This window comes from Haemaphysalis longicornis, unplaced genomic scaffold, assembly GCF_048455015.1.
Source record: "Haemaphysalis longicornis isolate Haplotype H1 unplaced genomic scaffold, Haemaphysalis longicornis Haplotype H1 scaffold_12, whole genome shotgun sequence".
Taxonomy (NCBI): domain Eukaryota; kingdom Metazoa; phylum Arthropoda; class Arachnida; order Ixodida; family Ixodidae; genus Haemaphysalis; species Haemaphysalis longicornis.
Window position 1 is genome coordinate 110,018,552 of NW_027526225.1, and position 17,170 is coordinate 110,035,721.

The 17,170-nt window shown below is 48.8% G+C and overlaps 1 protein-coding gene across 1 annotated transcript in view; it reads left to right on the forward strand.

The window, feature by feature from the left end:
- Positions 1–16,869, forward strand: part of LOC144163223 (uncharacterized) — a gene marked incomplete at its 5' end in the record, with an annotated part of 44,123 nt that extends 27,254 nt beyond the window's left edge. Inside the window, 3 exons of the mRNA XM_077694082.1 lie at positions 320–440; positions 5,633–5,716; positions 15,475–16,869. Coding sequence (XP_077550208.1) covers positions 320–440; positions 5,633–5,716; positions 15,475–15,823 — 554 coding nt within the window. The remainder of the gene's footprint in view (positions 1–319; positions 441–5,632; positions 5,717–15,474) is intronic.
- Between the last annotated feature and the right edge of the window lie 301 nt (positions 16,870–17,170).

Sequence of the window (17,170 nt, forward strand, 5' to 3'; positions counted from 1 at the left end):
GCTTCGTCCTCAACACGCCTCAATGGCAGCGGAGAGGGAGCCCTCCTCCTCCCGATTTCCGCGCCTGAAGCCCAAACAATCTGATTCCGATAACTCCCGTGTCAGCAGCCACTGCGTGAAAAGGCGCTGCAGTCGACGTCAGCGCGGAAGAAACGGACAAATGGCGGAAAATTCCTCGGAGTTCGGCGACCCAGTGGCAGTCCTGCGTCTTGTGTTGCGAGTGCTATTGTAATCCACCTGCAAGCCCAGTGGCCACCCCCGAATGACGGCCGCCCCGTGGTGGTACCACACCTCGCCCGTGTCCACTATGCCCGTGCAGTCTCCCATGGCGTCTTGGGCATCGAGGCGCGTGAGGCGGATGCTGGTCCCGAACTTCGGAGCCCGCTTCGGTTCCAGGGGAGCTTCTCGACGTCGACATCGCAGAACGTCTCCCACGCCCAGTGAGTACACCGAAACCAAGAGCGCCCCTGCTCGTCATATTACTCGCGGTACAAACTCTTGAATACCACGCGCGGTTCGAGCATTAATTGGAGTTTGCGGGAAGCGCGAATTAAAGCGTGGACAAGAGAAGAAAACAACAACGTAGACGAGACGAAGCGCTGTTGTTTTATTCTCTTGTCCTCGTGTTACCCGCCGCGGTGGCTCAGTGGCTAAGGAGTTGCGCTGCTGAGCACGAGGTCGCGGGTTCGATTCCCGGCCGCCGCGGCCGCTTTTCTGGTGGTGGTGAAAAGCGAAAACGCCGGCGTGTACGAGATTTCGGCGCACGTTAAATATCCCCAGGTGCTCAAATTTATTCCGGAGCTCTCCACTACGGCGCGCCTCGTCGCCTGCGTTGCGTCGGCGCGTTAAACCCTGCAATCAATCAATCAATCGTCCTCGTGTTAATTCGCGCTTCCCGCCAGTGCAATGTATTACCAACTCGCCCAAGCTTCCGCTCTTGCATTTATTGGAGGTTATGAAGGAAGCCGCATCGGTGCTTCTCCTGCTGCAGATGTCACGCAATACTGACGCGGTTGGCATTTGTGCGTGGCATGGTAATAATCAGGGTCGTAGCAAGCGGTGTCCCAACAGCCGCCGAAATTTCCCGAGTGCTACATTTCTGCCTTCCTTTCAGGACTTGATTGCAGGCTAGTTGGTTCATGACGTATGAAGGAATAAGTTTGCGCAAAAGACGAGGACGAAGAGACGAGAGTACAAGACGAGGGTTTTCTTTTTCTTTTTCCTACGCTATGTACACACCGCATTGAACAACGTAAAAACGGAAATAAGAAGAGCGTTGGTTTCTTTGCAAAAATGTTTCCTATGAGCTTTGTGGGCAGTCGTATTTCTAATATATACTACAGTAAAAAAAAAAAAAAAAGCAGCTAGCCCTTCGGCTTTATTGAAACGGGAATGGCGAAGGTATCGTTTGTGTGCAGATTATTTTTTGACTGGTGGCTTCGGCGGAACATTCCACGAAAAATATTTTTCTACGCCACTGCTACTAATCCATCATTCATGGTAGTGACTAGAAAGTTAGAAAGCGCGCGTGGAAAGGAAGGTGGACAGAAAAAGCACGAACAAGCGCTTGTTTGTGTTCCACCGTTCCTTTTGCGTTTTTTGACGTTAAAGTATGCACCAAGTAGCCCAAGTTTCGGAAATGGTGTTGCTAAGGCTACTAATGGTGTTGCTAAGGCTACGAATTATAAGGCACAATGTGTGTTAAAAATTTGAGGGTTCCAGCTAGTTTTCGAAACCACAATGCTCACAGCCCAAAAAACAGACAACGGACAGTGTAAAGGACCACGACACGAGCAAGCACTGATTTGAGGTCCTTTAGCTGACCTTTTTTTTTTTTTTTTTGCACTGAGAGCAATACAACGCTTGCGTTGATGTTTCCTTGATTCGTATGCTTCCAAAGCGCAACCCGAGTGGCAATGAAATGTGCGTAAAGCAGCACCACATTCCGCGGGCCCTTTTACGATATTAATAAATTTACGACGTTATGACCTGGGCATTTTCTTCAAATTTTTCGTACTTAGGTGTTGGGAACCTACACACCGAGGTTCAGACATGCGCCTGGGTTGCATTCTGGGCTGTTTCTGATTCACTCAGAGGACAGGAAAAAAAAGTTGAAGGCCCTGTTACAGCCGTTACCAGCAAAACATTTTGAGCGCGTGTGGTACGACCTAGACACGCTAGATTAGGTCTGACTTAGCTTTCGTGCACACTGTCCCACCCTCTGATTTGCAGTCTAATCTGATGTTTTCAGCAGGCACCCGATTCCAGAGCTTTCGTCGCTTACTGCCAGGCAGTTAAAACCAGCGTCTTAGGTTGTTTCACTTTACCGAAATGCGGGAAAACGCATTTGACCGCGGTGAGGTAACGATCCTACAATTCTTCTTGGAACAGTCCAACATAACTTCGTTAAGCCGACGATTGATTGGTGCATTGATTGATATAATGCCATATTGCTTATTGGTCGGGTGTATAGCTTTTTTCTTCCCCGCATGGCTATCCTAGGCGCGTCGCGGGACGCTCCCATTCACCCAACGGCTGATGGCGTAGCTGAATATACGTTGCACCGGACAGAGGCCGCTGTGAGCGCAGCACTTTTCCTACCAAACTTTCCTGTAGCGCACGCTAGGGCATCGGTAAAGGAGTTGCGATTCCTCGACCCGTTATCACCCACTGCCTGCAGCATGCCGTGTCGATGATCTGTGGGGTTGACACTGAGACACGGTGTAAAGAAATTTGGCCGTGATGAACGCACCAGTTCCTCCCTGCCATTTGTATTATCCGCAATCTGAATGGTCGGCTACAATATCAGCAGCTAACGCGTTTTCGTCTGCGCCACGCAAAACTGTTCGTTCTTCTCGGCCTTGTTATCATGACGGTATACATTAGATGTCTTCTTTGTGTGGGCGCCCGTGCGCGTGACTCACGATAATCCCGGCTGTTGCTGTCTAGGACAAAGTGTCGACCACGGAGCAAGATCTTGCTCCGTGGTGTCGACACTTACGCGATATGAATGCTACGAACAGAGCCCACGATATGCGTGGCATCTTTCCTACAAGAAATGACCCCCCCAAACCACCAGGATATAGAAAACGGCGCTGCTGCTTGTAATGCAAACATCAGCGCAACGTGCCTATAACGGACAGTGTGTTCATGAACAGCAACGTGGGCGTTATTCCCAGTGTGGATTCCTTACATCGTAATTCAGGGCCCAGAATTTTAGACACCGAAAATTTCAAAATGGGCAGGCGCCTATAGGCTCACAATAATAGGTGGAGTAGGCTGGAAGACATAATCACTCAATCAATCAATCAATCAATAATCACCAATGGACGCGAACGCAAGGTTCCTAGTTTTAGCAGATTCGCTACGTTGTAATCTAGATTTTATATCTGAGTATACCTGCCATGGCTATGGTAAAACAACCGCAAGAGATAAAAAATGTAGCTATCATTATCATCTTCCAGACTTCTTTGTTCCATATTCCGCATGTGCCGTTTGTAATTTTTCCGCCAACCGGTGAGCGATATAAGGGTTGATCTAGAGGGCAGAACCGACTATTGTTGCGCGGAAGCTTTTGGGCATCAAACGGAAGGAAACATTGACGTGCATTTGAGAGCACTCTTCATCGACCTACACAAAAAAGCGTGCCTTTTAAGATATGGTTTCCGGCGTGTGTCTTTGACAAATGTTTACGATTATGCGTATGTTTATGCTTTTTATATATATGCCTGCCGTTTTCTAGATATATCAGATATATATCCCCTCTGATCGCCATCTTTGTGTGGGCAACATTAAACCTTCATTTATCGTGATGAACCAACCCTCCCAACGACGCGTTTTATCACTGTTGTGGAGTTAACAGCGAAATTTGAAAGGGCAAACGTTTGATATAAAACTGACGTGGTTTTTTATATCTTCGTCACTGAAACCAAAAATAAATACTGGCGGAAGCATGGCTCACTTTTTTTTTCACTTCCTGGAGTGTCATTCGACTTCAGCCGGTCATTAACTTTAAATAGTAAGTATTCGAAATCTTTCTCGGTGGTACCAGTGACGTAAGGTGCGCACGGACCAAGATAAAATTCCACTGCTGGAATTTAACACTAACACTACGTTAAGTCAACACTCACACAGTGGTCGACCGGAAATCTATTCAAAATTGGTACAATTGGTGAAATTACCGGCTTCCACAAAATAGGAAGTGCAGGCAAAAGCTTTAAAGGCTTCATCACGGGAGAATTCATAGAAAAATGCGTAATCACCCAAGTCCCAGTAAGTATACAACCAGAATTGGCTTTCTAGTCGCGGCAGCCGTATGTCAACGAGAGCGAACTATAAAAGACTCCGTGTGCTGATATGCCGGGCAGAAGTTAGACCCCCCCCCCCCCCCCCCTTCCCACACACACACTTCCCCACGCCGGTACAAAAAAAAATCAATCTAATTATAAAGCACCCATAAATTACTCCGCTAGTACATGTGCCTCCGCGGTGCCTGAAATGAATTCGTGGAATAAATTTGAAATGTGAATTAGGACTACGATAAAAACAACACAAAGCTGACTTTTTCGTGGAGTCATGCAGGTCGTTCGTCAGGGGTGGCTGCGGCGGCCATGTCACAACGGTAGGCCAACGACACAATGCCTTGTCGTCGGTCGGAAACAATATATCCGCTGCATCCGGCATTTCCTCTCTTTCTGCCTCAACAGGATGGCCGCCTCCCATATCGTCGTCTTTGTGATACCGCCGGAGGTTCTCGCCTATCGCATCCTTCGCCAGCTAGGCGGAGGAAATCAGCAGCAACAACAAAGTAATATAATCTCGAAATAGCCTCGGCTGCAACGTAAAAGCGCTTCTAAGCAAGCTAGTTTTCCCGCTGTAAATAAAAATGCGCACTCGCTACGTAGCTAGCGTTCGACACCACCATGCTCTAACTTTCGAGTCCGTTTTCAACCCTCGCCAGTCTTACAAGGCGAAAGTACGCCCTCGGTTGCCGACAGGCGATGTGCTGAATGCAGATGCAGTATAAATGCGTAGCAGTCTTTGCCGAGTGCCCCCACATCAAGGACCGCTGTTTTAAATAAAGTCGCGTTTTTTTTTTTTTTTTTGATGCGGTGGAATAAAAGTAACTGCTGCTGGGCCGTGCATCGGAAACTTGGTCGGCTCCAAATAATCCACAACGCCCACAACACCGCTGTTGTGTTGTGAACCTGTGTCGTTTCGAGATCCAAAATCGGATTCTCTCGAAGTTGAAGTTTACTCTCGTCGTAAGAGGCCAGTGATAATTATCAGGCGTTTATGACAGTTCTTACAAAATGATGATTGATTGATTGTGGGGTTTAACGCGCCGACGCAACGCAGGCGATGAGGCGCGCCGTAGTGGAGGGCTCCGGATTAATTTTGACCACCTGGGGATCTTTATCGTGCGCCGAAATCTCGTACACACGGGCCGTTTTGCTTTTCGCCTCCATCAGAAAAGCGGCCGCCGCGGCCGGGAATCGAACCCGCGACCTCGTGCTCAGCAGCGCAACGCCTTAGCCACTGAGCCACCGCGGCGGGTTCTTACAAAATGCGTGAACGCCTTCCAACCAAGGCACTTTCCTTACCTGCCGCTGCCAACTCGTGTGCATTGCAGGACGCAAACGCTACCGGACGATGACGTCGAAGACACGCAGTGCCGAAGATGCCGGCGCCTCTACAGGAGACGGCCAACTATACGGTGAGCACGTGTATTTATTCACTAATCTAGCTGCTTACGCAGAGCGCCAAACCAATCCAATCCAATTCAAAACTTGCACCGTGTGGTAGGCACACGGAAATCTTATCCTACCGGAGCGAGCAGGTGTTTCGCTGGCGCCAAGGAGCGACGGCTGATGCGCTACATGTAAACACTGACGAATCGTATCACCTAGAGTACGATGCGATACTGTCGTATCCATGTAAACGGCCTTTGTGTCCTCAAGGAAGTGACAGCGGATAACTTCCTGTTGCACCTCGATTTGACTGAGCTAGAAGTTCAGTTCATCACGAAAAGAAATACGGGCAACACTCTACCATTCATGGAAGCTTTGATAAAAAGACAACCCAACCAACTAAGCTTCACAGAAAACCTACTCATACCAGACGCTACTTTCACTTTGATTCGCACTGCACTACCCCATTTCATCCGTCTTCGGTAGCTTCCGCTCTTGTATACGCGGAAACATAGCAGGCTGCTCGACAGGATAGAAAAAAAATGATAAAAAAGACAGTCATCCTAGACATGAGGAAAATCGACTACACCAGCAGCGCATCAAATGCAGTCTTCACCGACCTGTGCGTCGACCATGAAGAAATCTACTTCCGCCCTCTAGCCTGCAAACCGGTGTCGACTCTTTGGCAACTGATGTTAGAACGAAAAGAGCGCCCAAGAGAAGTGAAAAGTGGTCATTTACAAGATTCCCTGTACCCAGCGCCCCGTCAATTGCGTCGCCTAAACGCGGAACTCGCGGAGCGACTCTGAAAGCGCCAAACGACGTCAGACTTCAGGCGCAGCGCTTTCGCCGCTTTAGGTGACTGGCACCGAGACGAATCAACCGAAAAGGGTCATCCTGCAGTCCTGGCACATACAAAAAATTCCCCGCATTTCCCCGAGGGGAAGAATGTGAAAGTGCGAATGCACGAGTTGAATTTGCGCGGTTCGGTAATGTTCGCGAAAGAGAGATCACACACACACACACACAACTACAAAGAAAGAAAGATGCATTTATTCACAGACACCTATTTGTGTTGTCGTTGTACTGGATTGCTAGAGCGGATCTCAGCTTTGAAATTTCGTGTCAGTACTCCTTTAAGCAGGTGCATTAGCCCTTCTCACGCCCGATTCTTGGCCAATCCCCCACGTGGGTATGTGCCATGTCAGCGGCCAGGCAGCGCGCGCCCATCTCCCCCCGTTGCCAAGGAAGACGAGGAGATTTCTGGCCAATCCCCCACGTGGGTATGTGCCATGTCAGCGGCCAGGCTGCGCGCGCCCATCTCCACGTGCGCGGACATCGCCGGTGGACGCAGGTTCAGGGTCGCTTAAGAAGTGCATTGCACTTAATAAAGTACAATGAAAGTACAATAAAGTACAATGAAAGTACAGATCGTCAGGGGCTTCCCACATGCATATTTAGGGCCACGGCCTCCTATGCACAGCGTCAAGAACCGAATAAGGCCCCTCTTAACCACACCGCTGACGCCGAAACGTTGGGAAAGCTTTGTTTGTGGTATATGTTTTCATCCATGGATGAAAACATATACCTGGATGAAAACACATTCGACAGAACTATGCTTGCGGGGAGGCTTGCAAGTCTCCCCGCAAGCATAGTTCTGTCGAATGTGTTCACATTCAAGACTCTAATTTGCGATACCCCGCGCCTCGTCCGCAATATTTACAGAGCACTTGGACATTCAAAGGGTGACGTTACAGCGCACGAAGTCGAGGACGCAAAGAAGGCAGTACAAAGCGCTGACTTGTGCGCTGACTTCTTTCAGCGCCTTTGTCCCAGTCTTAGCGAGTTGCAACGTCACCCTTTAAAAATGCAATACCAGCTAGCTTGTATCAAGCCATTGTCGTGCACTGTTCAGACTCCCACCCATTTCCAGTGTTTGCAAGCTGCGTTCGCGGAACGCTCGCTTCCTTTTCATACGCGCTCCTGGGTGCGCTGGGTGACGTCAGTGCAGAGAAGCGTGCATTCACGTCGTTCCGGAAACTGCCTCAACCCTGCCCCAGCGACAAATGCTTGACGTCGCTTAAAGTCTTCTTTGCATGCAGCCAGCCGTTACTAACACCGGAATGTACCAGAAGAAAAAAAAGATGCAAAAACGCTTGGGCATGCGAGAAGATCCGGTAATCGTGCTACAGTAAAAGCTCGTTAATGTGAACTCGAAGGGGGACCATGGAATTGGTCGAATTAAGCGGAGTTCGAATTAGTGAGCGGGCGCCAGAATGAATGGAAATCATGCCACACTGCGCGGGCAGAACACAAAGGAGCCACCTCTGTACTCGTTATCGCAAATTAGGCGCTACTACACGTTTGTGGCAGGTTATTTTGTAAATAATGTTTCGTAAATAATAATAGCATGCGCCGGAGCACTGACGCCGGTGGGGCGGCGCCCTCTGGGGAAGCGAAATAAGCTGTTGCAGGACCGTAGCGCGCGCGCACGCCGTTGTTTTTCTGTTCCGTTGTTTTGCATCTCTAGAAAATTTGGTTTGGTTTGGATTTGCAAGACATTGTAATCACTCTGGGCCGACTTCTTATCGGGAGTTTTCCCCCATTGAAATATACAGCGCTGTGGCGGGACCGGGATATGAGTGCGGATTAACCGGAAGTCCGAATTAACCGGAAGTTCGAATTTAACGAGTTTTTACAGCATAGTGTCCTCTTGGAATGTGCAGCCGGATATATTGAAAAGAGAGCAGGGAAAAGACATATTAACAAGATATGTACTGAGAAGAATCTATTTGCGAATAATTTACACGGCAGTTCCAGAAAGGGGCAGCTAGGTCGTTCGGACACTGCACGCGCTAGACCGCCGGAGCGTCTTCGTCTTCTTCGACGGCTGGCTAGGGCCGGTACAGTACGACACATCCAGGCACACGTCCACTTGGGGGAGACTGCACCCTTCGCATCGGAATCTCTCGACACTGAGCGATGACCTCATTTTTCTGGCAACCGCTTTGTTGTTGACACATCTGTGGGGCTACAGGCTGTTCTGGAGCCACCAAATAGTTATTTGGTGGCGCTAGGTGCCCCAGAAGCAAAAACGCGCCGCTCCCTGGGCGCGAAAGTGGTGAAAGTAATTCTTAATGCGGAATGAATAACCGATCTTTACTTTTAATCAGGGAAATTCCTTAATCCGGAAGAACGAAGTATTTTACAACTTAATAAGTCAAACCAAATGTTCCTCGAACTGAAGCCCCTTTCCTCATTTCACGAACCAGTGTTGACAACGAAAGTCTGTACATAATTACAGCTTCTGCTACGACAATTTAATCCGCCCTTGGCAACCTTTTCGCGACTTTGGGGAGAGACCTGCGTTGCCCGTTGCGTTAGCTTGCGTTAGCTGATATCGTTACCTCTAGGCATCAGCGCTTGGCGGGGAGCGTCGAACACGCGCTTGCGCGTTCCTGTTAACAGTGGAGCCCTCTATACGTCTCGATAATGCTGTTATCTAAACAAATATTTGTGAAAATTGAAGCATATCTGCACGTTCCTTTTGGTGACACGCCTCTAATGGCCAAACAATATCTCGCTGAACCACGTATACACCTTTCTAATACCACCTATGAGCAGTCATTTAATCAGTGGGCTTTTCTAGAGGCACTAATTGGCGCAGTCGACAGGATCACCTCACTGCGCATGCGCGGCACAAATTAGCACGTGTGATTTTATCAAAGATGAGATAATACAACGTTCTATTCGAGTATACGCAAACTTTTTCTATATGTGTAACATTAATTAGGGACAAGAAGACAGCGGAGTGGGTCAGGGAACAAACGCGTGTTAATGACATATAAGTAGACATTAAGAATAAAAAATGGACGTGGGCAAGACATCTAATGTGAAGCAAGATACCAGTTGGTTATTAAGGGTAACAGTGGATCACTAGAGAAGGCAGGAGTGGCAGGGGGCGGCAGAAGGTTAGATGGGCAGATGGGATCAAGAAGTTTGCGGGGATAAACTGGTCGCAGTTAGCACAGGGCCGGGATACTTGGAGATTAATGGGAGACAGGCTGGTGATGATAATGCTGCTGCTGATGATGGTGGTGGTGATGATGATGATGAAACTTTTTCTTCAAAGCTATAGCAAAAGGCAAAGGAGACGAGGTCTTCGCAGCTTCATCACGCACGCGCCCACACTCCGCCATTGTGGAACGCGCCCTCGGGTGGAACTGTATACGACACAATAACATTGTCGCCAGAGAGGCTGGTTTCCTCACACGACCGTACCACTTCTTTCCAGGACCGGCTATTAAGTCATCTTGGCTTTCCTGATCACGGAAGGGTCGCTGTTTCTGTCCATTGTGCGACCGTATACGTGAAAGTACCGAGTGCCTCATTAAGCGAGCCTCTGTCCCGTACTCTCGCCATTGTTTCTGTTCGCCAACGCGTTATCTGCAGAAGTTGGAGACACCCGTGCCACGTGGCGCAGCCGCCCTCTTGTTAACAATATTTGTTCCCCGGTCGCAGCAGTGTGGAGCAAAATATTAACGCTAACGTCACCAAACTAGCAAAGATTGTTTGTGCAAACATGGCCGTGTATCTGCTCCTTTCGTTGCAAATGTCGTCAAAAGACGATAGTCTTTGTAGACATTTGCCAAGGAAATGCCCCCTTTTGCTTTCCCGCTCACCTCTCATGCTGTTCGTGTACCGTCGCGCTCATTCCAAGGTAAACGCACTAAAGGTTTGCGCAAGGCGATTTGAATTTCCCGCGTTCTACTGCTACAGGCCGGGTTCCTCGATGCAGCGCTACAGTACGGCGGAGACGCGCGTGAATGGAGGCGGCTGACTAGGTTTATAGAGCCGCGTGGCCGTGCTCCTCGAGTGAGTGCTTTACAGCCAAATATGGCTGCGAGTAGCGGAGGACGTTGGATTATTTTTTTTTAAGATTCCTTTTGTTTATTTTCGCCAATGATGTACATATATACCATTATAGCGACGAAGTATTTTTATTTCGCTAATGATTTTTTTTTTCCTGAAGGAGCGACGGGTACTGCAGAGGTGGCCCGTTACGCTATTTTACACGTATTTCGAACTTTCTTTTGCAATCTTTTTTCACTTATCCATGGGTTTCGATCGGGGGGAGCTGTTTAAGATGGATATTGTTTATTTTGTCAGATCATTTTTGTTGACATTGTATTTTCTCTCGTCTTTTTCGTTTTTTTTTTTCAAAATTCTGTTCCGACCAATTATTTCTATTCGCGCTATTGTAATGCTTCCGCCAAACCTGCATTTTGGGGTAAATGCAGGGCGTCACACGGTCGGTCCTGGCTGTGGGGGTACTCGACAAAGAATGCTACGCATTAAAAGCGCGACAAGACGGGGTCACAAGAAAGGACACTTGCACTGGACGAGAGCTAGCGCTCGTCCTGTGTCTTTCTTCTTGTGTCCCCGCCTTGTCGCGCTTTTCACCATGTCGAAGTTGTTTATGCAAGAGAGACCGTGAATAATTTTTTTCAATGCTTTAGAGCTGCCATCAAATTTACAAATCATCTTCGCAATCAAACCTATTCGGAGCTCAGCGGGTTGGTCAGTGTATACAGTCGAGGTAGCCTCAATTATGAAAATGTAGAAATTAGTATTTGATTTGCTTGTAGGGTTTAACGAGCCGACGCAACGCAGGTGATGACGTGCGCCATAGTGGAGTGCTCCGGATGAATTTTGACCACCTGGGGATCTTTATCGCGCGCCAAAATCTCGTACACACGGGCATTTTTGCTTTTCGCCTCCATCAGAAAAAAGGCCGCCGCGGCCGGGAATCGAACCCGCGACCTCGTGCTCAGCAGCGCAACTCCTTAGCCACCGACCGTGTAGATAACGCTTGACGAATGCTACAGCGATGATAAATAACTAGAAGCAGATTTGTCTACATCGACGGATTGTCGGGGTTTATTTACAAATATACCACACTCGGGGAAATGGGACAGAAGAGAGAGAGGGAGGGAGGGAGGGAGGGAGGGAGGGAGGGAGGGAGGGGTAGGGGCGACAGCTTCCATAACCTGAAAGAAAGTACAATTCCAGTCGAAAATGACAAGAAAAATTCGTGTAGCTTGACGTATTTTTGCGTGTTGTACTGTCGTCTTGTCGTATGCATAAGTCGCGATTCTGGAAGCTGGCTATGTCACGACAACATGATGGCTGTAGTAGCGACAGGCAGTCCTGTTGTGACTACAGGAATGTTTGTCGTTGAGAAAATTGATTTTGTCGTTACGACACAAATGTGTGTCGTAACAATAGATGGCTTTGTCGTAACAACAGGGCTGCTGTTGTCACAACAAAGTTTTTTCGTCGAACGACAGGAATTCTTGTTAGGTTTCTGCGGTATTTCTGTTGTCATTCTAGACTTTGCGGTTTGTGACATCACAAATCGCAATAGGGATTTGACGGAACACAAATCCCATTTACAAATTCCATGCTCAATATACGAGCTTGCAGTTGTTAACTTGCAGTAGCCTTTACTTTTGCTGTTTGAATAGATAGTAAAATTTCAGCTCTTGCCTTTTCGAGCACCATACAAGCTGTAACGAATACACAAGTTTACGCTTTGTTTGTCTGCACGGCAGAGAAAGCATGTCGAAGCTTCGGAATTCCTCGAAGACACTGAGGTATGATATCCAATTCGTCGAAGATGGCGAAAAATTCTAACTCAGTCAGCAAGCGCGCATATGCCTGCGGTTATACGACGGTGATCCAAGCGAAATTCACCCACGAGGCGAGCCGTGGCAGAACCATCTTCCGTGTCCCTTTAACACATGAACATAGCCGTTGGAAACTGCACGCAGCAGGTCTTCCTTTTTGCTTCGCGTAGCCCAGTTGAATGGTAAATGCGGTCTCACTCTTGGGCACTCGCGCCACGCAAGAGCGTGCGGTTAATCAGGTGGTGTTGTCCACGCGCAGGCGCGCGTGTAAATAGTGAAACTACTGTCAAGGCCACAACGTGTTCTTGAACGAAAAACGGGGACCGCATCGCGGCGCTATCTGCAGAATCCAGCGGCGTTCGCCCGCAAGCCATGCACACGCCGAGGTGCGGTCGAACTTGGCGTCGCTTGCGTAATCGACCCACGCGAGGTCATCGCGCGCTCTCGTTTTCTCGGTCACCACGTGTTACGCAAGTACGCTTTCGATCGCTGGAGATTCCGACTGCGCCGGTTCCGATGGTTACGATTGTCTGTTTACGATGCATGCAGTCGCCGTCGAAACCCCGGGGCTCCGGCGGAAAACATCCTGTAGTCGGGATGCTGCTACTGCTTGCCAGCACGAGGTAGCGGGTTCGGTGCCCAACAAAGGTTGTGGCATATGTTGATCGGAGGCAGAGACCAGAAAAAAAATGTCATGCCCTGAAGTTGTACCTAAAGAACACCAGCTTTTTCGAGTTGAACCAGGCCACCATTACGAGTACCTATCTTCTCCCATCCGTGTGAGTGCGGCAGTGTTAACGGCGCTCGGAAACAGCGCAGACGTGGAAGGCTGCGTGCCCTGCGCATTGCTTGGCTGCCAATCTTGTATCTTCAATGCTCCGTAATGTCACATTGTTAGGGTTCACGGAGACCACTCAGCCAACGTCACTGCTTGATCACGAACACGAATCCGGCGCGCTATGCCGTTATTGTTTTCCTGTGAGACATACAATGCTAAAATATTCTACAGCAACCTCGCTAGCGGCGAGACCCCACACGTAGCAACCGCAACATGGCTGTCATTTTTAATTCTGTCTCGAAAGCAACTGCGTGGCATTTTGTGCAGGCATAAGACAATATATATGTTCCGTTAACTGTTATTGAAGTCATTCGAAATTTTGCCGGATATCGCCACTTGTCGAGCCCTGTTAATAAGTTTCCTCTGAAGCTCCAGGATTTGAGCTTGCAAGGTTCTGCCTCCCATGCTATTGTTTCCCCTGTCGGGTTGTTTTGTCTGCCATTTGTCCCTACATTGCCAGGTATACTGAGGAATATGTTTTTGGTGGGGTGGCACTATTGGTGTCTTTCGACTTTAAGCGCCTGGAGTCTTTCGCCGTGTTGACGAGTGAGTGAGGTGAAGGAGAACGTGTTGATCTCCATTCAGTTCGTTAATTCATGAGCGATCTGATCCACTGCTTCGTTCCTCCCCTTCGTGTCCCGACGTCCATGTCTTCGCTCGGAGTTGTTATCGACGCTTGTGAGGAGATTAGCTGCTGTCCTTGGTCTATTCTTGGTGCATTGGCGTATCCTTGGCGTGCAAGTTATGAGAAGTGCAAGAGAAAGGGCTGCACATTATTATGGGCTCTAGGTACCTGTTCGGTTCAATGGCGGAAGTTCAAAAGCAAGTGATCGGGTGGAAGGTTAGATAGGTCCGACCACAGAAATAAAGGTGGCGACATATTTCCGTTCTCGGCACAAATACTCGCCAGCGTTCGTCTCAAAATTTAGCGTGTCGGCGGGGGCTCGCGGCCTCCTGGACTTAGGAGGAGGCTAATCACTTCCACTTTTAATCTTTCCCTTTTTATCTCAAATGTTTATTTCTTCTTCTTCTACTTCTTTTTCTACTTCTTATTCTTCTACTTCTACTTCTTCTTATTCTACTTCCTCTTCTACTTCTTCTTCTACCTCTTCTTCTACTACTATTGGGGAGTAGTTACACTTAATTCTACTACTTCTACTTCTTCTACTACTTGTACTGGGGAGTAGTTACACTGTAAGGAAGGTTCGTTCTTCACAACGCACCCCACAAAACTCCCTATTGTTGTGACCATTGATTACAAATCCCCGCAATGCTATCTGTCGCTATTGTCTCCAAAAACAGAGGCCTGTTTTGTTGATATCCTTTTTATCTTACATGTGATGGTAGTCTGCATGACTCGTGGATGCCGATGCCCTGTGACGCTTTGCCGGGCCCCGTCAATCTGCAAAACGGCTTTGAAGTCCAGCAACACAGCCTAAAAATACTCGTTGATTGATTGATTGATTGATTGATTGATTGATTGATTGATTGATTGATTGATTGATTGATTGATTGATTGATACATGGATCGATAGCTCAGGAATTCGTTTTTTGACAGCGCGGTAAGCGCTAAACTGATGGAATGAGCTTACTCCAAGCAAACTTGAGAGATAGCGGAGCACCGGTATTGGGCGCTTGCTATGTTCTTTGCCAATTTTTAAAATTGCCTCGAAAGTAGGGGGCAGTCCCTGACTGACGCAGGGGCATTCTCGGGATTCTATGGCACATAAATCAGGGGCACCAAAATCAGCGAATTGAAGGTGGTCAGGAGATCGGAGGGGAAGGGGTTGCAGTTTTTAAAATGGTTGTGCCCTCAATGCTTCATCTGCACGTCAGTTTTCCTTGCCGTATTAGTCGTGATCCCCCATCTCGGTTCGTTAGGAGATTAGGACACTGGAAATTATATAATGGGGCAGAAAAGACCGGCGCTCATGACGAAGAATACCACTGTTGCCCCCCAACAGGACTTACTAGTGTAACAGAACACTTTCTAATGGGTTAGAATACTTTGCAGTGGGATTGAGGGCTTTGCAGTGGAATAGAAGATTTTCTATTCATAAGACTTTCTAGTATTATTTAATCTGTCTCATTGCCAGTAGCACAGGGTACTCCTAACCTTTTTAAATGCCGCGGCATTCCCATTTGAACTGCTTTGACGTAGCACTGCGTTGACGTAGCATTATAGTGCCCTACCAGAACCCGTGTCATGCGTGGTTGACTGCTGACTGAGGCTCGCTTCTCTGCCGCTTTCACGCAGGGACGAGCCGTATCCGCTCGACCAAAAGGCGGTGGGCCGCTCCAGCCTGACCTCGACGACCAGCGCTGACCCGTGCCCGGTCAAGGCCTCGGCGAGCACTGGCTGGTCGGCGCGCCTGGCCGAGTCTTTCCTGGCCGTGGTCTCCGAAGTGCTCCAGTACCCGTGGGGCGGCGACGCCCTCCTCCTGGTGGGAATCGTCTTGCTCGCCTCGCTGCTCGTCATCCTGTACTACGTGGTCGCCGTCGTGCTCCCCATCATGGTGCTGGCTGTGGTTTTGGCTATGGCCAACTACGCGCTCTTCGAGAGCAACCGCTTCGCCTTCGTCCTGCGCCGCCTGCGGCTAGCGTGATGCACCAAGCTGGGACGCGCGCACCACACACGTGGTTTGCGAAACTGAGCGCGCGCTTTTCGAATCGCTTAAAGAGCGCATCCTCACCAGTGCCTCGGCATTTGTCAGACTGCTGCGCTTAAAAGAAACGAAGTCGTGTCATGTTAAGTGCCCTGAGCGTCTTGGGCGTACGATTCACGCTTGGCGAGCTTGGTAGAAGTGCGAGCGGCGATTATGGATGCGATTAAGTAGCTACAGAATAACTCAAATGCTGGACTTAAGGTAGCTTGATTGTGATGACGACGCTTAAGAATGAGTAAATACTTGCACCGCAGCCGCTATACGGTTGCTGAATTGTCGCCAAAGTGACGCGCTACTGCGTCAACTAGCAAGTGGGGGTGATGCATCAGGTGCTCTTAAAAGTGCGTTTGCCCAGGAATGCCTCCTAAATGAACCTTCTGCGCCACTCTTGTCAAACTCCTGGCACTGACGTTGCACGTCTTTTGTAGCTCGGGCCCGTCTACTTCCTATTCTTTCTTTTTCATGACTATGTTTCTTCGCACTCACAGGGTAAGCATCGAAAGGTGCAGCAACTTTCATTTTACTTTTTTTATTATTTTTTCACAAATGGTTGCAAGAATAGCGACACTTAGTTCCTCACACAGCACGTGTTCCCCACAACCTTCTACGCTGTACCGTGGGCTATAAACTGCACTGTGATTGATGCCATTCCACAAGACACGCATGAAAGCTTGTTTTAACACGCGTGCCAGCAAGCTGCGTTTTTTAATGACCTGACTTAGTGCCAACGGGCATCTCGCGTAATCCTGCCCGATTTGTCAGCAACCAAAGCCGTAGAGTTCCTTCTTTTATTCTCTCAGCAGGGTTGCAGTCGCGCAATTACTGATCGCGTTATATGTCCACCGTGTGTGTTCGTGGCGTGACTGAAGAGGTGTATACGACCACATTGTGCTAACCACTGTTTTTTCAACGTTGTGGTTCGCCTTGTATGATCACAGTCTTGACCTCTGCGTGCTGTTATTCGTAGCAATAAAAAGTTAAAGCCAGTTGTACGCCTGTGAAATCTGCTGAACCAGCGGAGCTGACTTCAGCACGCTGGCGGCCACCTCTTGTAGAGGCGGGGGTCGCTCACAACGTCACTCGCCGTGGTATGTACTTACGCCAAATAATTTCCCCAAAAAGGGGGACACTGGCGAAACGAGGACGGACACACACGGCGCCGTGCTCGACGTTTATCGTACTCGAAGTTGACCCACGGAGGCCTGGTAGTTTATCGGTGCATATATGGGGAGGTGGACCTGCGCCGCGTGCCGATATCGCGCATAACCGACCATCTACCAGGAAAAC